Below are 27,546 nucleotides of genomic sequence, written 5' to 3'. Positions count from 1 at the left end.
TATAATTAAGTTAGCATTAACCTAGATTAATAAATGCTTTATGTTTATTATTAGTTTATGATAGCTAATGCATCCTTAATGCAAATTGTTAAATATTTTTTAACAAATTGCCCCTTATCATAACGTGTTACCAAGTATATATGAGCTCTCTGTACAAAAACAAAATAGGCATTCCTCAGATTCAACAAACCAAAGAAACAGATTTTGGGCAGTACTTTCCTGTTTATCTTTTGTGTAAAATGAACAACAATAATAAGCGCCATTTCGCCATTGTGTATAAAGATAAATAATCTGTTCCTTTGGAGTCATGAAGTTGAAGTTTCCAAGTTGGTCAGTTTCTCTCTGCAATGCGCATGTGTGCTCATTGAGTGTATCTTTCATCTGTACGGACCTTCCATATGGATGGGTACTGACTTGTCAGTATGGAACGTATAAATGTCCAACTCATTAGAATTCAAAGCCAAGCATCATCTGCATTGTTGTTTGGAGAAACAGCTCTCAGGTCAGTCTGAGGTCAGCGTAAAACTTCCAGTCTTGACGGCCTCAAGGAAATAGGATGGAGGAGACAGAATCCTACTGATCAGAGAGAAACCATTTGACAGGCCCGGGTAATGGAATGCAGTGCTCTGAAAAATAAAAGCGTATTCGGAAGTCCTTCCCGTAGGGTTCTAACAGGCTTTCCATGGCTGCATTGCCACTTAGTACCCTACAATGAAGATCATAAAATCATCAAAGGCAAATAAAATAGAATATCTTAATTTCAAACGCAGCCCATGAGATCAAATAGAGCAAAACTCTTTCATAAATATGAGAGAAACAGATTTCATACTAGAAAAAAACGCCTTCTTTTTGATGTCATCTTTTGCAGGAGTCATGTTTGGAAGGATTTAGATAGCTACTATTGCAGTTATTTGAGGGAAATTACTTTCATCAAACAGAGTGTCTTGGGAAAGGGGGAGATAAAAGTTGTCACAGTTTTCACTTGGTCATCTCCCTGCGTTGAAATTTGGTCCTTGATGACAAAGTTTGATGGATCGTCAAAAAAAATTATTATATATAAAAAAAAACTGATGAACTGGGAATCGGTTTTTCCCTCTTAAAAATCATCGAAACAAATCAACAGGTGAGATGAGGGCAAATCCAACCCCACACTGGCCTCTTAATGTAGGGATACTCCTCATGACTTGCTTTTCTTCTCTTGGCTGCTCTGCTCCTCCTTTGCTCTTCCTCTTCTGTTTGAAGGAGGGAGATACCAGCCGTCTTGGCTTGCTTTGCTCTTGTCTTGCCCCAGACAGTCATCCATCTCTGTAATGGCGACAAAACAACCAGTTAAACTATGTGGAGCTGATTTGGCAAATAAACATACTTTTCGTCTGTTGGTTTGTGTTAACCCAGACTGCTCTCCCATATGGTCAGGTTTTGATCAAAAGGGAGAGAGCAGTATGTGACTGAGCAAACTCTCCCCTCTGTGTGGAATTTCACAGAGGCAAAGACTCCTGCTTTATCTAGTTTTTATTTTCCTATATTACCTATCAAGGTAGTGCTCGATTACTAGGTATCCATAATAATGGGTGGTTTATAGATTCTGGCCTCTAATACAATGATTTAAGGTATCATTTGCTTCACTTTAAACTCGCCTCAGTATTTTAGAGAGCTGGCACTACAGTATAATGGTGTTTCCCAGTCTGCAAACTGTATGATTTACTTTACATATGAATTACAAAGAGCAAAAATCTACTGTTTTTATCCAATTTTTCCTTCCAAAGCATTCATTTTGTTCTCCAGAGGATTTTGGATTATATTTGTAGTGGTAGTTTGTAGGTTTTCTCTTAAAAATAACTAACCTTATAATGAAAGAAAACTATATTTCAATAAAATCTCCAAGTAGTTCTGAAAAGAAGTACTGAAAAAGAGAATATTCTAGTACTTTGGTGTTAATATCGTCCCCTCACAAGTCACAACCTACCATATTCAGTTCAGTCCCACAGCTTTGTTTGCATACGAATCTGAGAATAGTGTGGAATCAAACTCCTACATGTCACGACTGCAGACTTGTCCCATTGCCCAGGAAGGTGTTGACACACACAATGACAAGAGTCAAAATCTGCCACAACCCTTGAAGCTATCTGAAGGTGAGATATAGGTCTGTGCTTTAAATAATACGGTAATAATAGAATGATCTTTTCAGCTGCTTCAAAGTTTTGCCGACCTAGTGAACTGTGAACCAGTTCTGTGTATTTGTGTGTGTCACTCATAAACTTGACTGTTTTCAGTCATGAAGGTCATTTGAATAATATAATATTAAACATTAAACAACTCTATAACATTTTTGCCATGAACCTACACTGCAGTATAGCAATCAATTATATAAACATTAGATTATTTCCACACTGAGACACATTAGTCCTGGTCTTCAAATTTGATTGGCAGTGTGACTTTCATAAACCACTAAGTGAAACTGTTTGTATCACGGTGAGTTTACAGGTTCCCGACAGACAGTCAGTGACTCTTTCTGCAAGTTGCATTGATACATCAGTAGGTGGCGACTAGTGAAAACAAGTAAATCTAATTCAACCGATTTGTTCAAAAACATTGATTCATTTGGGAATGAAACATGCGATGACTTAGTGAGAGACTAAACATTAAATATATCAATATGTTCAAAATACTAATTCATTTCAGTAACAAAACAGTGAAAGGCTTTATGATTCATTCAGCCAATTGATTACTTCAAAAACGTTGATTCACTTAGGAACAAAATGTGAATATCTTTATTAGAATCAGAATCAGAATCAGAATCAGAATCAGAATCAGAAGTCTATTAATCATTCACTATAATGATTCATTTATAATACAGATTAATTCAGGAATTTTTTCAAACACTCTGGCTGTGTCCAAAACTGCATACTCTCAGAATTGGTAGGCCTACATCTTTTGAAAATGCAGCAGATGTGGAGGACTATAATGCAATAAGAGATTGTTCAGATACTGAGGTGCTAAACCACTCAGGGATTTATAAGTAATATACAAGATTTTAAAATATATACGATATTTAAAAGGGAGCCAGTGCAAATCAGAGAGGTATGTGGCTTTATGTGCAGATGTCAGTGGCCATTCAGGCTATTACTTTGGCCAATGAGAGAATCACTAAGGCCCTCATCCGAGGAATTATCACAGTGGGATTTCAGCAAGGTGACATCTGTTGGACACACCAGCTGTGCGCAGCCCTACCGATCACAGTTTAGTGCACAGATTGTTTACACAGCAATCGATCTCCAACTGTTTGAATTCCATTAGCTGTGCAATGGGCTTCCCAAAAATCTCTGCGGTCCCACCAACCAAAATCACTTAATTTCCAAAACATTCATTTCTCAATGTTTTCCTGATAATTTGCATATCTGTCATTAACCATTCTCCACCTTCTCTCCTGATGTGCACAAGAAGCAATTGTTCTCCAGAAAAGGCAAGAACAGGAAGACAACATCATTATGTGCCAGCAGTCTTTAGAAATGAGCCAAAAATAAATGAAGCTTGTGCTCATTATGAACGGAATGACTTGACATCAGGGGCTGAGTAGCCAGGCAGCGCAGCCCACAATCTCCTTACTGTGATTACTAGGAAATAGAGAAGAAATGTCATCACTGGGTGAAAGAAAGAGCGTGAAATCCACCAAATTAGATTTAGTCAGGCACCAAGCATAATCTGGCCTGTTAGCACCTGCACTCGCGTTGAATGAGTGATGCCTTGAATTCTGAGTGCATTCTGGTTGGGCAAAATTGAACTCCTTTAGGATAGTTGTAATTTCCTTTCACACTACCCTAAGTCAATCTAATCACTAGTGAAAATACAATGCAGAAAGAAAATGTGGACAAAGCCTTTGACAATCTCTGCTTTCAGGAGCACTGTCGCTCTACACTGAGTCTATTCTTGGGCTTTGGTTAATGCAGTGATTTTCAGGAGCCGTTGTAATTGACATGAATTCTGTTGTGCTCACTACAAGCTTTTGCTGGTTCCACACACACACACACACACACACACACACACACACACACACACACACACACACACACACACACACACACACACACACACACACACACACACACACACACACACCGCCCTCAAGGATGTTTGAGGGAGTATTTCCATCACTGTACTGCCTATACATCATAGTACCCTTACTTATTATGACTAATTATTTAAGGCATGTTTTACATGCAGTGCAACTTTCTATACATTTCCTATATGGACAGTCCCCTCTGGCCAGCTGGCCTTGTTTCTTTAAACTTGTTTCTTAGACTTTGAACTTCTTTCATCATCAAAAAAGAAATGAATAGCACTGTTTTAAAATGTTAAAATCATGTGATTACACAATGAATCATATCAGTAGCCTAATAAAAGCTGTTTCATTTTACATGCAAAAGATTTAGAAACAGCAAGAATGTTGAGAAAACCCTTTGTTACCATTGTTTGACATCTATTTTTCAGATGACCCAGAATGTTCTGTGCCATTATTTGTTATCTGTCCTCCCTGTTCCTTTCAGTGCTTTGTACATATTTGTACATATTTATAGAAACCGTTTTATTTCTGTTTCAACACCAGCCTGATATAAACCTGCTTACTGTCACATTGATGAATTCCCCGACAACATTGAAAAGCACTGGCCGATTATATATTTAAAAAGAAAAAAGGAGAGTCTTTTCAGGAGATTTTTCCAAACTTTGGTGTTAGTCACCTAGGTTTTTATTGTTTCTCTCTTCTTTCATGAAGGATAAGCCTGTTTGATTGACCTCTCATTTAACTGTTTGGAATTTAAGTGAATTAGAATAGGAATCTGTGAAAAATAACGTGAAAAAATGCATAAAAACAAGTATTGTTTTTGTGGTCTGATTGATGGTCTAATGCATTGCACTAGTAAATCCTTCATGTTGTTTTTTGATTAAATCAAGCTGTTGGAATATAGTCTTTGGCTGGCAGTGGAAAACCATAATACAGTGCATTGTGGTGCGGTCTGTGGAATGACCTGCAATGGCTTTATAAATCAGTGAGATGCAGACAGAGAGACTAGAGACTGAGGGCAGAGAAACCAGTCAGTGAGCACACGAGCAACAATCGTGTGTCAACAGGTGCCATGATTCCCTCTCTCTCTCCCTCCTTATCAGCTGTGCTCCATCTATCGTGTGCCGGGCACAGTAATCTTGGACAGTACTCCCCTGCAGCATGCCAGCTGAATCATATTGCCAAAGCTTCCACATCAGAGTGCTTTCATTCGCAGGTTAGTTGGGAGGAACTGTATATAATGCGAAAGCCCATTAAGCAGGATTTTGAAATCAAGTCCTTGTGTTATGTGCGAGAAGATTTATAAAGAAAGTTATTATGAGTATTATGCTATGTGTTACACATCCTCCTGATATAGAGATGGAATGTGGGAGAAGTGTTTGTTCCACTTGACTTATGTATGTCACGCAACCTGGTTTCCAGCATCACCTCCATTTCATTCTCATTTCAGTTAATCCCAGCGGATTTCAATCCCTGTGCTTATCGGTGTACCACAGGACACTTCTCCACTGCATCATCCCATGTCTTTGGGTGCAGAGCCGAACAGCACTGTGTGATTATCTGTGTTGAGACCCCTGTGGGATGACCTTGTTTGATGACACTGTCTGATTCAGTCACATTTTGTTTTCCAGTTACCATACAAGCATGACATATCACAAGAGGGGTTTGGCCTGACAGCTTGAGATATGTATAAATGGAGGTCTAAGTCAGCTCCAATAAATATTTCTTATTATTATCAATATAAAAAAAAAAAAAAAACAGTTGCGCTGCTTTTTGTGGAAACCCTGTTAATTCATCTTTATGTTAAAAAATAAAATAAAAATATGACGTACCAGATGATGAGGGTTGAAACACTGCTTTCCAGAAAGTTTTGTCAACTATTCTTTAAAACAAGGGGAATTCTTTTCAAGGACATTCTAGAGATTTTTTTTTTGTTTGTTTGTTTGTTTCACGGAAAAACATCCTCAAAAGGTCCTTCAAGGTTCTTTTGGATACACGTCATGAATGGATAATGTAAAGCTCTGGATTGGGTGTCTCAGTGGAAGTCCTGATGATGGCTGGTTCAGTGTTTCATATGAGCAGCAGCTAAAGCAGCGGGTGAACAGGTAGACGTGTGTACAGCAGTGCCACCATGTTCTCTGTTTAAGTAAACCCTGCAATGAAGTCGCTGTCACTGAGATCAGAGGAAGCCTTTTTCCCCCCAGTTTTCATTTCCTTAGTTATTATGGTGGTGAGGCACGAAAACACTAGCTCTTTGTTGTTTAAAGGAAAAAACAGCATTTCATGAAACCTGATGAGATGAAAAGATTTTGGTGAAGAAGTGATTGTGTTTTTCAAACCCCCCTATCATGTCTTGTACCGATGATGTCTGGAGGGTGAGGAAGTTCTTCTCTATATTTCAGATGGATGGTCCATATGGTACATCATGCATCAAACAAATGAACCTCAGGCACTCATTTCTGATCCTTGTTTCTTCCCCTTTGAATGACTCAATCATTCAGTTAGCTCCATCTGTAGCGCTGTACAGTTCACACGTTCACATATATACTACTGTACACACTCAGAAAGATAAATTAGCATGCACCTACTGGATACACAAAAATGCTGTATACTTGATAAACACTCCATTATGTGCTGAATTGGACCACCAGGATATTGAAAGGATGTCATTTTTGTTTGTTTGTTTTGCAATTAAAGTGCTTGGTATTGAAGCCTGTTTCTGCCACAGAATAATAATAATAATGATGATGATGATGATAATAATAATAATAATAATAATAATAATAATAATAATAATAATATTAAATAAAAAAAATAAAAAGTACTTGCAACTTTTTACCTTACAATTCGGACCTTGTTTCATTCATTTATATAACTTCACAATTCTGAGAAAAAAAATCAGAAATGCAAGTGATATAAACTGGCTTTTTTCTCACAATTCTAAATTTACATCTCACAATTCTGACTTTTTTCCTTGCAATTCCGAGTTTACAACTCACCATTCTGTTTTTATTTTTCACAATTCTGAGTTTATATCTCACAGTTCGGATTTGTTTTTTTCTGAAAATATTACAAGTCTGAATTGTGAGATAGAAACAGAATCGCTAGAAAAAACAGTCTGAAATAACGGATAAAAAGTCACAATTACCCTTTTTTATTTTATATGATTTATTTATTTACTTATTTATTCTGTGGCAGAAACAGGCTTCCATAGTTTGGATATTTGTGATCTTTATGAACACCTTTTCAATAACATACAGCATTTTAAATGCCAGCCCAACCCAATTCATTCAATTTAACAATGCTTTTTTATTTTGCAGAGGTAATTAGCATCTGTAGCTGCTATTTATCTGCTGTGGTTTTAATATGATGGACATAATCTTTTACAGACTTAAATGTATTAAAGAAATGTGTCTGAAAAAAAAAAAAAAAAAAAAAAAAAAAACTAATCACATACCATCCAGAGAGTTAGAGGTGGTCAAATGGTTAAGTATCATTGCGAGGTTGAAATGACACTGGGGACACATTGAGTTCTCAGTTTTGCTCAATCACAACAGGACCCTTAAGCAAGGGTCTTCACCTCACATTGATCCAGTGAGACTGCCATGGCAATTAGTCTGCTGTAGGCTGCTGCAGTTGAAAGGCAGGTCTTGAGTAACTGAGCACATGGTGTATTTGTCAATAACAATTTACTCCATGTCTGAGCAAAAATACCAGCTGACAGGGATAAACTTTAACTCCCCTATAGCAGGGAAGCGATGCATCTTGATGCAGGATTAGTGGTGCTTCATCTAAAATATTGAGCCCACATGTGTTTTGTGCACCTTTTCTGTTTTGGAGATTTCATTTGTGTGTGTGTATTTTTTTTATTTATTTATTTTTTCTGTTTCCGATTCTGTTTTCTGTATTTGTTTATCGTTACTATGAACACATACTGTATACCTTATAAAGGTTTTTGTTGAGAGCTGAATTTTAAATGTCAGAAGAAAAAAAACCTCACATTAATTATTATAATTCTTTGGAATCCATTTGCACTACTGTTCATTCGTGGCTGTCAGAATAACTACATTTCCAACCTTATTTAAACAGATCCTTAGGACAGACTGCGTCTAGACTCACTAAGCCCATTTTTGGGTTAGCTGAGCAAGCAAAATAATAATAAAAAGAAGAAGAAGGAATGTTTTTTAATCACTAAATCTGCAAATTAGAAGTATTTCTGAAGGATCATCAGGACACTGAAGACTGGAATAATGACTACTGAAAATTCAGCTTTGTCATCACAGGAATAAATTACATATTAAAACATATTAAATTAGAAAACAGTTATTTTACATGTTAATGATATTTACAATATTACTTCTTTCAAAAATCTTCCTGACCCCAAACAGTCTTAGGATATCATTAGTAGACTACAAAAACATTTACTCCTGCAAGAACCTTTATGGCTCATAGTTCACTAAAACGGAGTAAAACTCTGGAGTAGGCTATAGGGGATGGGGGCGTGACATCGAGTAGGCTACGTTCTCTTGCAGGCACCTCATACTGATCCAGATTTACGATCAATTTTCCAGGTACGTTTTCTTGCGTCTGGTAGAAGTTTGTCTCTGTATAGTACAATTCGTTCATTTAATCGACATTTCAACATTTGTTTAGATACATTTTCGTGTAGTAACTAGTTGTTTTAAGTCTTGCCCGATGTGGCCTCACAAAATACCTAATCACATACCATCCAGAGAGTTGGAGGTGGTCAAATGGTTAAGTATCATTGCGAGGTTGAGATGACACTGGGGACACATTGAGTTCTCAGTTTTCATCAATCACAACACAATATATATATGAAGAGTTTGGTTCCGAAACACGATAAATGCCATAAAAAAATAAAAATAAAAAATCAGTTTCTGCTAAAATCAGTATTGTATCCGGTCGGTATTGAAAAGTAATTTTTTTTTTTTTTTTTTTTTATGCAAAATGCAATATTTGCAGAGTTATTGGATCATGTTTTCTCCCCCCTTTTTCAACAAGCCACAAACAAAAGCCATCCCCCCTTCCCACAATAATACAAAACATCCCAACAAACAACAACACAACACCACACCAACCACAAAACAATAACGGCGCTCTCTTTGAATAAACTCGGCATCCTAGTTTTCCCTCATCTTCTCTGTACTTTGTGATCAACAAACAAGGTCTGCACGATAAAGAAAACACATTTTTACTCATATTAATTATAAATTAAATAAAAACATAATGGAACCAAACTCTTCATATATATATATATATATATATATATATATATATATATATATATATATAAATATATATATATATATATATATCAAAAGTGTTTTTGCATGCTGGCATTCTGTATAAAGTACTTTACCCGACTCTCATCAAAATTCAAGGTTGAAAGATTCGGCTTCATTGTGGTGCCATTTTTGCATTTTTTTTATTTTTATTTGTTTTGGTTCTGATTCTGCCCAACAGGAGCAGTGAAACTTGAAACACTGTGGCACACTTTCATTACTTGCGTGCCAACCTTCAATAAGAAGGATGACACCACATACGGAACCGTGCAAAATAAAGACAGGGCTCAGTAACACAAGTGGAAAGTAATATATGACTGTATTTAAAAAAAAAAAAAAAAAAAAAAAAAAGATCCTTGGGGAAAACTCAGAACACATAAGGAGACCGAATCGTAAAATTAAATACTGTTTGCCTTTTGTCCAGGATCTACGACTGAAGCACAAGTGGAAATAATTAAGATCTCCAAGCAGCTTTACAGATGTCTTTCTAAGTAATCTCAGGTTATTTCCTAAAGTGTCGCACACATGTAGCCATGAAGAACATATAATCACTGTTCACTTTTAGGTGAAACAATAATGTCATCACGTTGTCATGTTCTAGGTGTCTTTTTTAACTACTGCTTGCTATATATTGCCATTGCCCTGAAATCTTTTCTCCATTAGGGACTTTTCCATGGCATAATGTCTCAGAAGTGCAGAGATGGGATGTGTGCTAATTGGAACACATGAATTTAAAGACCGCAGGTGATTTATTCAGTGGTCAGGGCTTTTACTGCTTATAGGAGATAAGGGATTTGAGGGTACCTCCATCATGAGCTGTTTCTGGCAATCAGCTTGGCACATTTATATGTTTGCTAACTGACCCATATCAGATAAAATCTTAATTAGTTCAAGAGGAAAAATACATATTCATCCGTGCCATTAAAATATTTCCAGCCCAGGTTTATACTCACAAACATAACAGTTGATTCACACCACAGGTGCTCTGAATATTTACCAAGGGATACAGGAAATAACAGGCAGTATCTCAGCATCACAAAAAGAGCACATCTGTGATTAACATTGCAGAACCAGTGAAGAAAAGACTAACTGAAGAGCAGCCAGCACAACAGTCATTTATTAGTGAAGTTGGATAAGATAAACCATGTTCAGACCTTGATGTTCTTGATCATTCTCGTCTGTGAATGATGTCTCTTTTGTTCAAGCCATGGCCTTCTTCACAACTAAACAACATGTGAAAAGTCAATAAAACAAGTGTGTACAGATTTTATTACAACAAAGTCAGACATTTTAAAGTGGACAGCATGGTTATCTTCCAAAATGAGCAATCTCACTTTACATGGAAGCTCTTCACAGACATTCCTTTTAAACTACTCTTAAATCAACAGTGGTTAGTCCAGTGTAAATTAATTTCTGGGGAAAAAAAAGTCCTTTCTTATTGCAATAATAATGAAAAGTGCCTGTAATTCATCTTAAAGGAAGGAAGGAAGGAAGAAAGAAAGAAAGAAAGAAAGAAAGAAAGAAAGAAAGAAAGAAAGAAAGAAAGAAAGAAAGAAAGAAAGAAAGAAAGAAAAAAAAAAGAAAAGAAAAAAAAGGGACAAAAAAAAAAAAAAAAGAAAAAGAAAAAGGACGAAAGAAAAGAAAACAGAAAGAAAAAGGAAAAAGGAGAAAAAAAGACGGAACTTATACTGATACTGAAGAAATCAAAATAATATTGTGCCTCTTTGACTTTCAATATATGGACAAAAAAACATTGAAATATTCTTTGTATTATGTTCTTTTATGTTTTACAGAGGAAGGAACATTATACAGGCTTGGAACGACAAGAGGGTGAATAAATGTTGACAGAATTTCTTTCTTTTTTTTCTTAAATCTCCCACAAGAATTGATTGGACTTGTTTCAAATGCCATTCTAAGCCTTTGCAGCCCACAAATTCTACATTTTAGTGGCATAATGACGCATAAACTGTCAGACAGTAATCCAATGTGGTGTCAACATCAATGCATGCTAGGGTGAAGTGTGCATCAAAGGGCATATAGCGGTTACAAGGGCAGCAGCCAAGCACTCTTCTGAAATGTAAGATGACAAATGCACCGTATAGTGCCTTGAATTCCACACTGTAAAAAAATCTTTTCACAGTAAAATGCTGTTTTCATATAATAACAGTAAGGTTTTTGGTGTGCATTATGTGAGATGTTGACCAGCAACAGTATGACACTGTTATTTAACAACATAATACTAAATTTTCCCATGTACTTGTGCGTATATGAAGACATTTTAGTTTATCTGCATTTTGCAGCTCTTCTTATTATTGTTTTATTTCTAAAGTACTTATTACTTTAAAATATTAAAGTTTAAACATCCTATTAAGCTTTTGGGATTTAAAAGATTAGTTAAATTCCATAATAAAAAAAATAAAAAATCCTGATAATTTACTAACCTCCATGTCATCCAAGATGTTCATGTCTTTCTGTCTTCAGTTGCGAAGAAATTAAGGTTTTTTCCAGGATTTTTATCCACATAATGGACTTGAATGGTGGCCAACTGGCTGAAGGTCCAAACTGCAGTTTCAATACAGCTTCTAAAGGGTCTACACGATTCCAGCCAAGGAATAAAGGTCTTATCTAGCAAAATGATCAGTCATTTTCTAAAAAAAGAAAAAAAAAGTGTACTTATCTAATAATTTACTTAAACTTATGCTATCTCCAAAAGGAACGTACAGGTATGGTTAATCCAAGTCACCAGTCATTTCATCTGATATCTTAATATCAGACAAAAAAGTGTTTTCACCCTAACAAACTGAATCACTTCAGAAAACTAGCTAAACCACATGATCATTACCATTATCCTCCATTTACTGTATGTCTGGTATTTAACAGTTTGATCCCCATTTTCTTTTGCATTGTCAGGACGAATAGACATTTCACATCCATTAAAGATTCATCTATATTGGAGTTTAAATCTGCAAATGCTGATTTGTATTTTATAAACCATTTGTTTTGAAAAAAAATGGGCTGGTGTTCACTGAAGCCTGATTTGAGAGTATATTTGTATTTTATGAACAGATAAAGACTTGTATATATATATTAGGGAATGTTTTAGGGAATATGGTAAACGTTTATCTAGTGTTGTATCAGAATAAAAAATAAATAACTTGGCTATATTCTCTTTTGTAATCCACATAATCAAATAGAAAATGCAGGGTTTAATATGCATTTAAAATTGAGATCATGGGGCTAAGAGTAGTATGCAATTTATCAGCTACATGCTGCTAAATTACAGTTGAGTACCTCAACAGAAGCGTATTAACTGGCTGCCTTCTGCCGGAGGAATCCAGGGAAGATCCAATTAGCATCTGATAGGCAAGCACTGCTACTCACACATACGCTTTATTTATTATTATTATTATTATTATTATTATTATTATTTATTATTTTTTCAGCCAGTTGCAAATCATAGTATTTGTGCTTGCCTTTGTATTTACATGTTTTCAGTTTAGGGTTAATCTTAGTCTTGAGCAATCTTAATCAGTCTTAACCTAATGCACCCAAGAATATTACACATTCCTGCTTCTTGGACAGCTTACATGCAGTCTAGTGTATGAAAGCTTGTCTGAAGCAGTCTGCACCATCACTTTCTTTAGGCTTTTATCCAAATCATTGGGAAAGATATGACCCAATATCATTTTTAAACGGCTTAGTCAAGCAATTTTCGAGATCTCCCCTGTTGCAATCATTTCTGAATAACATAGAAATCCGAAACAATTTCCAAAACAGTCATTAATTAACTAATAATCATATTAAAATAGTTAAAAATAGTTTGTGATAGATTTTTAAAGAGGGGTCAGATGCTCTTACTCTTGACAGCATCCAGTCAGAATTAAGACCAGGCAGTCAAAAAAGGTTTTTAAACATGGAACACACAAGACCGACCACCCAGGAAAGATTTCAAAAGATGATGTTTTGTGGAAGGTAATAGCTTTTGAACTAAAATTACATCAACTTAGTGCCAAGCAAGTAAGGATTACAATGAACTGGAATGTTCCGGCAAGGAAATCACACACATTTGATAAAAAAAATAAAAATAAAATTACATTTAAAAATAACAATATTACATTTATTTCCTTCACTTCTAAAATTCCAATTTAACCTATGCAAGCATGTAATTGAATAAATCAGGTTTATAGACCTCATAACTGAGACAACTGTTTGGAATATTCCTCTATAGCATTCACTGGAATCCTCAGGAGAGCAAATTTAGTACAGATGTGATCTTTATAGCAAGTGTTATGTTGCTTTGTGATATATTTTGTTAAGGGTAAGTGATTATTAGGATGCCTCAGGAGTCTGAACACAGAGGAGACAATCAGCTGTGAATTGAAGAGCATGTCTCCAGGGAACATGGCATAAGCTTGCAATATGAGCTGAGCCAGAAGGCACAAGAATCGACATTCCTTTTATAAAGCTGCTTGACACCTCTCTCTAGGTTACATTCCCCTGCAAGGACAATCACAGACCATCAAGGAGCTCTCTCACTAAATATTTCTAATCTTATTTGAGGTGTGAAAACTCATGAATCAACAGCTGTTAAATGAGTGCCTTTATTTAGGACATTAACACAGAGTGAATTACTCTCTCTTCTTCTACATTATGTATGTTAGTGCAAGGTAGAGCATCTACATAATACAGAATAATAAAACTTATTTATTTATTAAAATAGACTGGTGCAGATGTTTAGAAATACAGTTTTAATGGGTAGTTGATAAAATGACACCTGAAATGTATGCATAGATAGTTGATGCATAACATGTCTATAAACATCCTCGCAATCATATATATATATATATATATATATATATATATATATATATATATATATATATATATATATATATATAGATATATATATATATATATATGGCAAAATATTGTTTAAAATGTTTTTAAATATATAGAATATAAAATGTCATCACAAATAATAATAATAATAATACTTATTATCATATTATAATTATTATAATTACTATATCATCATTATTATTATTATAGAAATATTTAAAATAATTTAGAAATAATTTGTGATATTAAAATAATTACAGTGCCCTGAATATGTTAACATTTTATTTATTTTTTTTTCAATTTTGCATGATAAGTGCAATGTAATATCTACTGATTAATGAACATATGAGGAAGTATCATTTTAAGCTAGTCTGATAATTCATGGATCCTGTGAAGGGACATCTAACAGGAAGTGAGTTATAGTGTGTACTTTGTGTTCAGACACGATTATCCCTTTAGATTTATCATGCAAATCACAATCTGCAATATCACAGAAAACCTCAGTCCCTCTGTGCAACAAATAATCTATATTGCACTGTGATTATCAGTTTAGGAACCATGTGGCTTGGACCGCATACAGCTGTTATTCAGAGGTAGTGTGAAAGTGCTTTCGTTTTTTCCAATTTTCATTTCAAAGCTGGTGTACACTCAAATGCACAGATACGTCAGTTCCATGAGTCACACACAAGATAATATACCAGGTCTCTTACAATTTCCACATTTGGGGTCCAAAAAGATGAGAAATTTTAATATAGGATACAATTATGTGAACCATTTAACCTGCAAAACCTTTCATTCTCATCCAGCTGAGATAAATTACACTTTTGTTCTTCCCAAACACAAACGAGCAGTCCAGAACAATTAAACCAGTGATTTGTTCTGCAACAACAGTCATTTTATAGAGGACAATGTGTTGATAAGCTAACTACAGAGAACACAATCACAGTACCATCATCATTGTTACATCCACCTTGTTTTTTTCCCCCACTGAATCTCAAAGGACAGAAGGCCACACAAAGGCTGCTTGTCTTTCTTGGACCGCGCATCAAGACCATATATCATCTGTGAGTTCCTGCTGCCTTAATGGTTCTAACACCTGAGAGAATACCCGCTGCAGCAATGCCCTTCATCGCACTGCAAAAACAAAACCACTCAGAGCACAGCACCTGGAATAATTGTGGAGCTATAACTCTCCTAAGAGACGCCCTGCCCTATCCTGTGTTCCCTGCCTCTGGCATGCACTGCGGCATCGTCCCAGCTCACAGTTTTCCTCTTTCCGCTCTTCCCGGACACTCCACATAACTCTAATTATTGGCTCACCCTGCTGATCCACCTAAAGTTCAGCTGCTACACCTTCAAGGACTTCCTCTCCATTCAAAACAACTCCGAAAGCTGCAGCTTTACTGCTCTGATTGGTGGGAAAAGAGAAACTCACAGCATGGGCCGCAAAGATAAGATTATGGTTAAATTATGAGGTATGAGTGTGTGCAAAGTTTTGTAAATGTGAGTTACTGGAGCCATCAGGCAGATTTTTCAGCTTCCAGAAAGCCCTAAGAGGTTGCCAAGGGGAAATAACGTCTGTTAAGAAATAGCAAGAAGTCACTTTTTTCTCTTGAGACTGATATATGTGCATTTATTTGTGCTGTAAGTGACTTTTTGGAATGCCACACATAAAATGTTCCTACTATCTTACGGGTACCACAGAAATTGGTGTCCTGAGGAATCAACGTGTCTTGCTGACAGCCACACAGAGCGTCCAAACCAGACACAAAGCAATGAAGATACAAGTGATGAAAGGTATGTAAATATATACAGGCTTGATGGGGGTGGCTAACTCTAGCAGAATTCGAGAACCTCCTACAGCACCTTTAAGGTCAAACACAATCTATTTTTGCATTCCATTTCTGGGAAACAGAAGTGTCACAAAGTTTGCAAAAGTTCTCAAGGGCACTATGGAGACTTTAAAGGAAGAAAAAGATCAGGAGAAATAATGTTATACTTTTATATAAGTTTTGCTGTGACACAGTCTCAGGTGTTTCTATTAACTTTCTTTCTTCTACGGAACAAGGAAAGCAATAGCTGATCAAATGTGTACCTTGAATGCATGTAAGTCACTATGCCAAATGCATAAATTTAATTTTTTAAAGAATGTTAGTAACCAAAAAATTTTGGTTACCACTGACTTATAACCAAAAAAAAAAAAAAAAAGCAAAATATCTTCATGTTCTGCAGAAAAAAAGAACGTTAAGTAAATTACACAAGTCAAGCAACATGTGGGCGAGTAAATGATAACAGAATTTTCATTTTTGATTTACTATTCCTTTAAGGGAGTAAAAGGACATTGCAACATAAAAGGCCAGGGGGCATCAGCTGTATTGTGAACTGTTTCATAATGAAGTGTACAGACATGACCATGCACTTGCAGAAAAGACAAGGCGGACAAACACAGGGTCAGCACACGGTGTCCTTGTGCATCCTTGTGTACCGTATTTTTGCACAATCAAGAAGTATTTGATTCACATTCTGTAAGAAATACATCCCGCCGCTCTGAATCTTTGTTCTAATTGCTTTACACCTGTGGAATGCACTATACAGAGGGATGGAGCTGCGTTGCTGTTTCCTTACTGATGCTCTGTGGTTCAGTTGACCCTGTGATCCAGTCCCTCGTTGAGTGTTTCACAAGGCATTGGGAAACTCACACATCTTAGCTAACAAAATATACTCATCGCCTACTGCAGTAAGCAAATGGTATGCCAAGAAAAAGCACAAATAGCCCTGAGAGAACATAAAGAGTAAGGTTTGCAAAATAAAAGTAAAAATTATAAAACAAATAAAATAAAAATGAAAAATAAAACAAATTCAATTAAAATAAAAAAGAAAAGAAAAGAAAAGAAAAGAAAAGAAAAGAAAAGAAAAGAAAAGAAAAGAAAAGAAAAGAAAAGAAAAGAAAAGAAAAATTTGGTATAGTACTATAGAATGTCACTGTGGCAGTTCAATAAACAAGTTGTGTCAACTTACATTTCAGACAAAATTTGCCAATTAGTTATTTACATAATTCATTTCCACCGACTAAAACATTTCCAGGAAAAAAAAATAAAAAAATGTTAAGCTTTGCATATCAACAAGCAACACACAGGCTAAAAAAAACAAAACGCATGAGTGGATTGAGAGAGATTCCTCCTAGTTCCCATCACTCTGCAATCTGCAAATGATAATAATAAATAAAAAATGCAAATAAAAGCAATTCCACTAGTGCTCTCAGAGTTTTGGACCACACTGTATCCACTGTGTATTTTTATTTTCCTTGTATAAACACCCTTGTCATGTGTAATTACACAGAACTGAACACTTTGTCCTCGCCACACTGTCAGTAACACCAGTTTAGTCTAATACAGGAAATCATTCTTAAACAATGTTATAAGGACTCTCAGCAAACTCACACTTATATTAAAAAAGTCTAACACTAGAACAGGAACATGGAGTGAGGTGAGCTAACAAGAGCATTTTCAATCTTAGCCACAAAGACCAAAGGGGGAAAAACAGGGAAAAAATTTAACATATAAATGAGCATACAGTATGTTTACAAAGACTTGCCAGAATTAAGTTAAAACTGAACAAATATTGAATACAAATGTAGCTACTCCCCTTCTAAAAGCACAAAGTGATGTGGTCATGTAATGCTGCTTGTCTGCTCTTCAGAATATTTAGAAACCACTTCAACCTTTAACTCCAGGGAATTGATTTTAAGACAGTTAACATTTGTCACCTCATCACATATGGTATTTTCTCATCCAGCGGAAGGTCATATACTGTTTTTCTTTTGCCTTCATGTTTGTGTTTTCCAACAGCCAGGGGCACATTTGGTAGTGACATTGTTGATTGTCTTCTTACGTAGGATCCCTGTCCAGCATCAAAACAGATGTTTTGAATGCATGGAAACGGAAACATCTGCTTTTAATTACTATCAGTCCTGACATTTCTCATCAACTGTAGGCTTTTGCAACCAAAATTGTGTTGTTGTTTTTTATTCATATAGATATTTTAAGAATTCATATTTCTTTATTATTCACAGGATTGTACATTCTAAGGGAAATGTTATAATAAAATACAGAATGTCTAAAAAATAGGAATATGTCTGTTGGTGAATATTTATGTGAAGTCTTTAATGGTTAATATCCGTGTTTCATGTGTTTCACATTCTATTTCTGTGGTCAGGGTCAGTAAAGATAATGCTTAATTATTAAGGCCTTTATTAATAGGTCTCTCTGACCTCTAATGCCTTATTTGTTGATCTTTGTAATCCCCATTCTCTATTCTGTCTCTTGCCATTGTAATGTCTTTCTCTCAAAGGCTTAGTCATGCTCTGAAGAACATCAAGATGTTTTTGCTTAAGTGCTTTAGCAAGCTTAATCATTTTCCTTTTTGTATCTTTTTAGTTTGATGAATGCAGCAGCACCTCTTGATTTCAATGTGTCCAAGAGAGCCCATGTCACACTGCTTCAGAAGTCTACGGTTGGTTAATGAGCGGTGGATCGTGGTCCCATCCCAGAGAGGCACAAAATCACTCTCAAGGACGTTTTCTTTCACCGTATCCTGTTGGTGGAATGACCTACCTAACTTCATCCGATCAGCCGAATCCCTCACAATCTTCAAGAAACATCTGAAAACTATCTCTTCCGTGAGCATGTAGTAACTGCCTCCAATAATAATAATAATTAAAATAAATAAATAAAATTCTATGCCTTCACTTTTTCTGTTCTCTTCTTATCCTCCTGTCCTAGCTTTTTACTATTTTGAATGATGACTGAAACCTTGTATAACAGGCATTTTTCATGTTTATTGCCATCTTATGATACATCGCTTGTTGTATTCCTCAACTGTAAGTCACTTTGGATAACAGCATCTGCCAAATGAATAGATGTAAATGTAAATGAATGGAAAAACTATACACACATGATTCAGACAGAGTACACAATGTAATCTGTCACCCTAGAATCACATTTATCATTCATCATCATAAAACACAGGGAAAAACAAGCACATGAAAGTACCATTAAAACATCAATCATCCAGCGGTTGTGTTTTACATTGCCAAAGCCTTGGCAAAGCACTAAAACTAAAGCTTTCATGTAAACTTCTCAGTGAAAGATCGCAAACCTCCAATAGATTTCAAAATAATCAAGAGAATAATACAAACTCATATTTTCTTTTCATCTAAATTCGGGACAAATTTATAGATGAAAAGATAAGACGTCTTGAATGTTTCTTAAGTTGCATAACAATGTTTTCCAGTTCTTGCAAAAGGAAGAACAAAAGGGTTATGGGAAGAAGCTGGTCATTTTGGCACAGCATGTGGGTTTCCTGTACAGTTTGACAGGATAAAGACTGAAGGGATCTGAGCCGCACTGATTATTTCACAAAAAATCATTAACGCATGTGTGTGGATTAAAATTAGCTAGGCTCTGCGTGAGTGATGGTTGTGTCAACTATCTATAATGGCCCCGACGTTGTAGAAGCTCATTCACCTCACAAGACAGATACTTTGGTCGAATGCTGGGTGATGTGGGGTGATGGAACTGTGCTGTTCTGTGACCCTCTAATACCAGAGAAATCCACATTCACCAGCGTCCTCAGCAAGGGGCAATCCTGACACATTTACAGTACTATGATCAATGTCGCAACAGACGGAATCCACGGCCCTCTAAATAGTGATCGATATCTCAGTATCCTTCCCATAGGTATAGATCATAATTAATGCACAACAATGGATTTTTTTATAGTCAGGGTCTAAAATTAACACTCACCAAGTAGCAAATGCAAGTAAAAATCAGTTTTGGGAAGTATAAATAACAGCCATTCACACAGAAATTTTAAAGACACGTGACAGGGGCAGAGGAATGGGGTAAAAAAAAAAAAATACACAGATATGAGCCATGTTTTTTAAAAGCTGACCTTATTTTAATTTGAGCATTGCATTTGCATTGCAAGACAAAAGATGCCAGACGAGAGCACAATGGTCAAACACATCCATCTAGCATGTTTGCATAGAAAAACAATGGAAAAGAAGCAGAGTGAAATGAAATGCTAAATGGTGTCTAATTTAGTTGGCTGGTAACTTTTTAAATTAATTCTAACAATGGCTGAGAATGCAATATGGTTTAGAGTAATTATCAAATCGCAAAGAATCATAAATTATAATTATATGTAATTATATAAATATGTAATCTGATGCGCTGCATGTTTCATGTGATCTTTGCATGTGAGCTCATGACTACGAACAAACAGTTCGGTTTGTAAATTTGTTTTCAACAAAAGAAAAAGCATTTTCAAAAAATATATTTCCCTGCAGTTTTCCACCAAAATAAAAGCTCTGTGGTTTAATGTTTGAAAGCAAAGGGGGGGGGGGGGGGGGGGGGGGGGGGGGGGGGGGGGGGGGGGAAACAGCCACCATAAATATTAGTTTTTTTTTTATATTTATATTAATATTTATTCTATATTTCTAGATTATAAATAAGATTTTTACTGTTGTCATATGAAATAATAGATAATAATAATAATATTTTTATTGTTGTTTGTTGCTGTTGTTCTAATGCAATACTTTTTAAAGTAGTATATTTCATTAAATAATAATAATAATGATAATAATAATAATTAGATGAGATTGTTTTGCCTGTTTTTGTTCGTTTGCTTGTTTGTTTTAATGTAATGTGCATACAGTTTCATGGCCAGTAAAAAAAATATTTATGGCCTGTCACTTTTCTTAAGTCACAGGCCATGGAAACTTATTTACAAGCATACACACAAAAGCAACAAAAGGTCTCATAAACTCAGCCAGCTGTCCTGGGTCAGTGAGTAACAGGTCTTTGGTGAACCTGTTTCTTGATTCATTTCCTTTACCAGCATCTATACTCCCATACCATATTGACTCGGAATATAAAATGATGACACAGTGTCACATATAGCAAAAATACAAAGCTATCTCATTCCTGACATATCTTGCATAGCACCATGTTTGCGCTAGCAGTTTTTAATTAGATCATGTAGGCAGCTCAGTGGTGTATGTATAATGCATAATGTTTTTGTAGCTGGAGCAGAATTTGACTATGCACTGTCAAAACTTTACAAAATATTTTTAGTAGGGCAGATTTTGATGCATGAACTATTGATTCTTGGTTTTTTCTCATTACAACCCATGGCCTTAGAATCTCACTCAAGTTTACCAGAAATGAAAGTTAAACATTTAAACATTTATGCAACCACTGCATTTGTATTTCACTCACCCAGATCTCTACTCTACAGCTGTTATCACTAGCCCTGCAAGAAAAGCTCAGCATATTTCCACAGAATCCGAATGCACTTTAAATTCTGCTCATCCTTCTCCCATCTCTTGCGTTTTTTGTTTACAAAATAGTTTGGCAAATGTGAGCTACCAATAGTCTTCTCAGCCAGAATGCAACAAATTATGCCAAATTTTATTTTTTTTATTTTTATTTTTTGTCACAATTACGTTAGTGTGCAGATTCTGTGTTATCAATGTCAAATTTAAGTCTATTGATCCATGATTGCAGCTTTTGTAAGGCAGGCACAACACTGATTACTGAAACACGCCAGGGTTATTTTTATAGAGTTTGATGGAAATGTGTGCCATTCTTCTTACTTTTGGATTACAAAGATCATAACAATTTATCATCGTGCAATTGTTCTGCCAGGAGTATCTCATGCTAGGCTCAAGATGGTCTGGAAGAGGTCCTGGAATATATGAGATGTATTGATTTGGATCCTTATTGGATCAGAACCAGATGAAACAACCCACTGTCTAGACAAATAAGGTCTTTAACGTGGTGACAGATTGGTGTCCAGATTGAACTCAGTGGCTTTAATCTAAATATAAGAACTTTGTTAAGATAAAGTTTTTGTAAGTGATACTTTGTGGTGTCTTCAAACGTCCTTTTGATTTGAATGCCAAATGTGACTTTTGTTCAGTTATTTCCTATGCCCTTAAGTAAAAGATAATATGGATGCAAATTCAGGTAAATGCATGCTACAGTCACTGGCTATTCATGTAGCTAAATTTAGTATGCAAAAAATAGATAAGCAACAGTTAGCAAATGTAAATGCTGACCTTCACCGTTTAGTTGTTGGCACAATGGCATGATTTCATCCACCTAATTATAGCAATAACATCACCAATGTTGGTGAATCAATATTTAAAGCTCAAAGAAAGAGTAATCATTTCGTGTAATGTTGATTTAGTGTCTGCACCAAACAGAGACATTGCAGGACTGTGTGCAGAGGTTACTGTAGAGGACAGGTTATTTTTAGAGTTGCAGGGACACACAGGTCTTCTTTCTGGCAATGTTCATCACTTCCTAAACATGGGTCATGTGGCCCGCCAAAGACAGATTGTCAAAATTCACCCAAGAGGAAAGACCCCAGAAGAATTGTTTCATTGCTGTGCTGACTGATTTCCTCTCTCAGTAGCGCTCTGAAGTCAGACAATGGAAGCATAATGCGACATTGAGTTTAAAAAAAAGAAAAGAAACAATAACCTGTATAAACTTTAGAGTTTGAAAGTGATGATATTGTAATCATGGCAATGATTGAATTGACAATTTCTTGTTCGGCTTTAAATTCAGTGAACTGATTTCTTTCTTGACTTGAAAACTGTTTTTTTTTTTTTTTTTTTTTTTTTTTTTACTACCAAACTATTATTCCAGTAATTTCAGTATTTATGTTTTAAGAAAGCTTTGTATTTACAGTGCTTGGAAAAACAATTCAATTATTGTCATAGTATCAGGCTGCAGTATATGTGCAGTGGCATTCTAACACTCTCAGGAAATATTTCTCACTGTGGATAAACCTTACCTGAGGTTATTTAGTCTGTTTATTTATATTTGTGTTTTATAGCAACCATGTAGATTTTATGACAGTGTAGGTTAGGGTTAAGGTTGCCTGGTGCTCAGAAGTCTGTCTAAATAATTATAGAGTGCACTTTGAAATTAAATTCATCATAAACATGATGTGATCTTTTATTTTATTTTATTTTATTTTATTTTATTTTATTTTATTTTATTTTATTTTATTTTCCCCAGCAATTTGGACACTTTTCAGTATAAATGGTTATAGATTTTGCATATGATACAAAAAGACTCTGATAACCTGATCTAGAAGGTTAAAATTCCATTACCTGTTGTATTTTTAGAGGAGATAATTTTTTTTTTTTTTTAAACCTAATGACAAAAATGTACTCAGCTGACACTAAATGCAAAGCTGAATGAGTCACACTGAAACACGAAGTGGATCTGAGAAATCTTAATGAATATAATATAACAAACGTTGGTATGCTTTTTTTCACTTTCCTTTCTCCATTCTGTTTTTAATTTAATAATTTGCTGGGAAATTAAAGTTAATTTAACGATAAGATCAAGTTCTAATCTGGGGGGAGTTTTGTTGTGATTCCAGACAGACTTATTGCAGAAAGATACCGTGAGTAATTCATTGTTGATAATGTTAGCACATTTTCTTCCTAACTCAACCATGCTTATAGCCTATTCCAGCCTTGTTAGAACTTTATTCTTTCAGTCTACTGTCATTCATACAATGCAGGCATTCAGGTATCAGTTGATTGGAGTGTAATTTGGTGCTAAGATCCAATCAGAGGAACCTAATTATCATCTGGCCTATTTTACCCAGGCCAGCAGTTGCACTATAACAATTATCTACAGTATGAACCAATTATGAACAAATCTCGAGACACAAATGATATCATAGTTATGTTTCAGAATGAAATTTCTTTTAATCAGATGTCTGATCTACCTTAATCTGTCATCATTTGCAAACATAACATCCTTTATTATAAATAAATAAATAAATGAAAGATTGTCTATTTATAATGTGTGTATTTTGAACATTAAGGCTATTTAATGAGCACAATAAGCGATACGTCAAGCATTTTAAGTTCTCATATCTCAGCTGTAGCCCTTTGCAGCGACAAGAGCGATCCGAAATTCAGACCCAAGACCGCAAAAATAAAACAGTCTGGCCAAGGCTGATTCAAAACAGACCCGCTGGACTGAGCGAAGATGAAGGTAAACTGGAGAAGATTTGATTTTATTCAGACAGGATCTTTATCTTTCACATTGACTCAGACTGTCTGGAAAACAGCATGCATTTACGATAGAAGGTCAACGACCTACCTCAGAGGCTACTGTTGTTGGTGCGAGAAGTGTGAGCGAGCACAAAGCTATCCGTGCATTGCTGACTGCTGGAGGACAAGGAGTGACGGGGCGACCGCTGGAAGCGGCTTCGTCGGTTGAGGTAGCTGCCAGCTGACCATGTCCTCTGCCTTTTTTTACGGAGGTACTCCTTGTAGTTCTTGGTGAGCAGGGTGTAGAGGAATGGATTGATGCAACTGTTGCTGTAGGTCAGACAGGTGGTCAGATAGTTAATGTTGCGCTTGGCCTTGGTGGAGAGATCCAGCTCAGGCTGAAACTGACCTAGAAGCTGCCAGATCCAGAAAGGCAGAAAGCAGGCCCAGAACAGGAGCACAATAGTGAAGATTAGATATAGGACCTTCTGGTTTGGGAGCTTCTTGGTCTGCTTGAAAGTCTCAGTTTGGGAAATCCAGTAGGTTCGTGCCAGACGTATGTATAGGTACCCGATTATCACCCCTGGAGCTACAATGCTGGTGCCAAAGAGAAAGGAGATGTAGATTTTATATGAGAGAGGGCTTAGGGTGGGTTGACACATTGGCTTGGAGCTTTCCGTCATCAGCTGGACGCTGATGATCATGGGTAAGGTGAGAATCAATGAGGCCGTCCACACCAAGAGGGCGATTGCTTTGCGGTAACTCTTAGAGCGTTTGACTGTATCCAGAGGTTTGAGGACGGCAAAGTAACGTTCTGTGCTCATTACAGTAAGGGTGAAAATGCTTGCATGCATTGTAAGGAAGTCCATGCTGATGAGGATCCGACATCCAGCGTCTCCAAAATACCAACCCTTCAGGAAATGTGTGCACACCACAAATGGAATAGTGAGTAAGTAAAGCAGATCAGCTAGTGCCAGGTTGATGATGTAGATGTACATAGAGGCAGCCGAGCGCATGGAGTGGCACATGACCACCAGCGTGTAGATATTTCCAGACACACCCACCAGACACATTAGGGACAGGATGGTGCCAATGGTGAAGGTGGCAGCCATGTCTTTACTAGAAGCTTCTACTGGAAGCTCAGTGACGTTGGAAACCTTCTCCATCATAGCCACTATGGGCTCCATTGAGACAGTGGTCATTTCTACAGAGGAAATAATGGTAAAAAGTGGTTAAAAATTGTTGAACAGTAAGTTGTTTCATTTATAGACTTATTTTGTAATTATGAATGAAATAAATATTTTCATCATTTCAGATATTAATCTACGATACAGGTCAATTTAAAGGTCAATCTTTAATTCGACTGAAGTTATGACTATACTAAAATAATAATAATAAAAAAAAAGGTATTACAACTTCTGGTACATATTAGGTCATTTTAATATGCCCCTAATTCCAAGCACAAGCTAGTTTTGTATGTATATACAAAATATTTAATTTATTAAATAAAGAAAATATATTATTTAAAATTAATATAAAATAGTATTTTAACCAATAGTACAAGGTAAGGCATTTTTTGTGTGTCTAAAATTCCTTTTACAGGCTTGTTTGTAAGTTATGAATAAAATAATATATATATATATTTTTTTTTATAAAACAACATTTTAACCTGTGGTACATGTAAGATCAAACATTTTTAGTACGCATTAAATTCTGCCAAGAAAATCAGCACTCCTGTCAACGAAAAAAATTAAGATGAGAGGTGGAGTAACTTTCCCACTACTTGATATGATAGCTTTAAAGTCAGCTGATTTTAATTAACTACTTCTATCAAATGACTAATGCTTAAGCATCAACAAAATATTTAATATTTTAAGCTAGATCCTAAACCCACAAAATAATGAAATCAGCTTATTTACCATATCAGTTAAATCATTTCAGATAAGTGACCTCAAGAGTCAAATACAAGAAGCAAAAATAATGCTTTACCTTGATTGGATTCCTCAGATGGCGTACAGTAGCTCCAAGCAGACAGAAGTTTAGCATTTATAATGAGTCCAGCTCATGATTTCTCCTAAGAGTTTACTCCCTACCACGTTGTCTGCAAGAATCCCTTGAATGGCAAAATGAAACAATTCCAGTAAACCAAAAAAAAAAAAAAATTACTTAAGCTGTGTCATGTTTGTTAGGACACAAAGATCACGTCAGTACAAAAAGCGGAAATGAATCATAGGCAGGTGCTTCAGCCATGTAAGAAAAACTTCAGTTATTCTTCAGCGGAACACTTACTATATCACAAACCTGAGTGGCAGATAAGAAAAATCCTACAGTTTCAGAACAACGAAAAAAGTGGTACGAGGGGAAAAAGAGCACAATCCTCTTAGCTGAATATGCCCAAGGAGGCGATCACTTTGAGCTACAGCTGGATTTCAAAACCCTCTCCTCCACTGACAGAGTGCGTGTCTGTGAGGCATAGAAAGAGAGAGAGAGAGAGAGCTACTCACACACTAGCATAGAGTGGGAGGGGAGATGAGGGCGAGATGAAAGGAGAGGGAGAGAAGAGAGAGATTGGTTGGGGGGAAATGCATTGTGAGGAGGCACTCTGGAAATGCGTGTGTGCTTGTGATATTTGTGAATGACAAATGAGCTATTACCTGAACTCATTCATTCATCCAGCGGACAGAAGATTGGCACACATGGGGATTTGTATAACATGTTTGTATTTCTGTGTCTCGAAAAATAAAGAGAAATGATAATGAAACACAGAACATAATGTACCATAACAAGCTGTTCTCGCAAAATGAAATCAAGCAAACAGGTTTAAGGTAAATGTTTTTTTGACAGAGCCGATTTAGCTTTTCCTTCCGTCAAGTTCCTGTTAGCGATGCAATCAAAATTTTCTCCACTTTGGAGTTCCAGGATAAACATTTTGCAGTGTTGATTTCACATAATAAGCACAGACTGAGTCTTGACAGGCAGGAATAATCAGGACTGGCCAAAGTGGGTGTACTGCACTGTGACAAGTCCTTTACTTTAATGATGGCATGTTATTTAGCCCAAAGGTCATCCCTTTAAATAATGCCCTGGAAGACTATTCTCAGTGGGTACTTAATACATACCTGGGCGTTTTCGGCACTTTTATGAAAGAAAGCCAGCCTTGTTCAGTTTTTTCACAAAGATATGTTACCCTTATACAGAGGAATCCACATACAGAACTTGTTTATGACTAGTGCTGAAAGATGTTAGGATGGCATGGA

General features: G+C 35.9%; 1 protein-coding gene across 1 annotated transcript; it reads right to left on the bottom strand.

Annotated features, from left to right (window-relative positions):
- LOC109100083 (urotensin-2 receptor-like) lies at positions 1-27,546 on the bottom strand. The gene is given in 4 exon segments (XM_019113579.2): positions 1-1,305; positions 24,399-25,493; positions 26,279-26,306; positions 26,309-27,546. Coding segments are annotated over 3 exon segments (1,149 nt in total). The 5' UTR covers positions 26,336-27,546; the 3' UTR covers positions 1-1,305; position 24,399.

This window comes from Cyprinus carpio, chromosome A12 (genome assembly GCF_018340385.1).
Source record: "Cyprinus carpio isolate SPL01 chromosome A12, ASM1834038v1, whole genome shotgun sequence".
Lineage (NCBI taxonomy): Eukaryota > Metazoa > Chordata > Actinopteri > Cypriniformes > Cyprinidae > Cyprinus > Cyprinus carpio.
The sequence above is the reverse complement of the archived record's forward strand: the minus strand, read 5'-3'. Positions and strand labels throughout refer to the sequence as shown.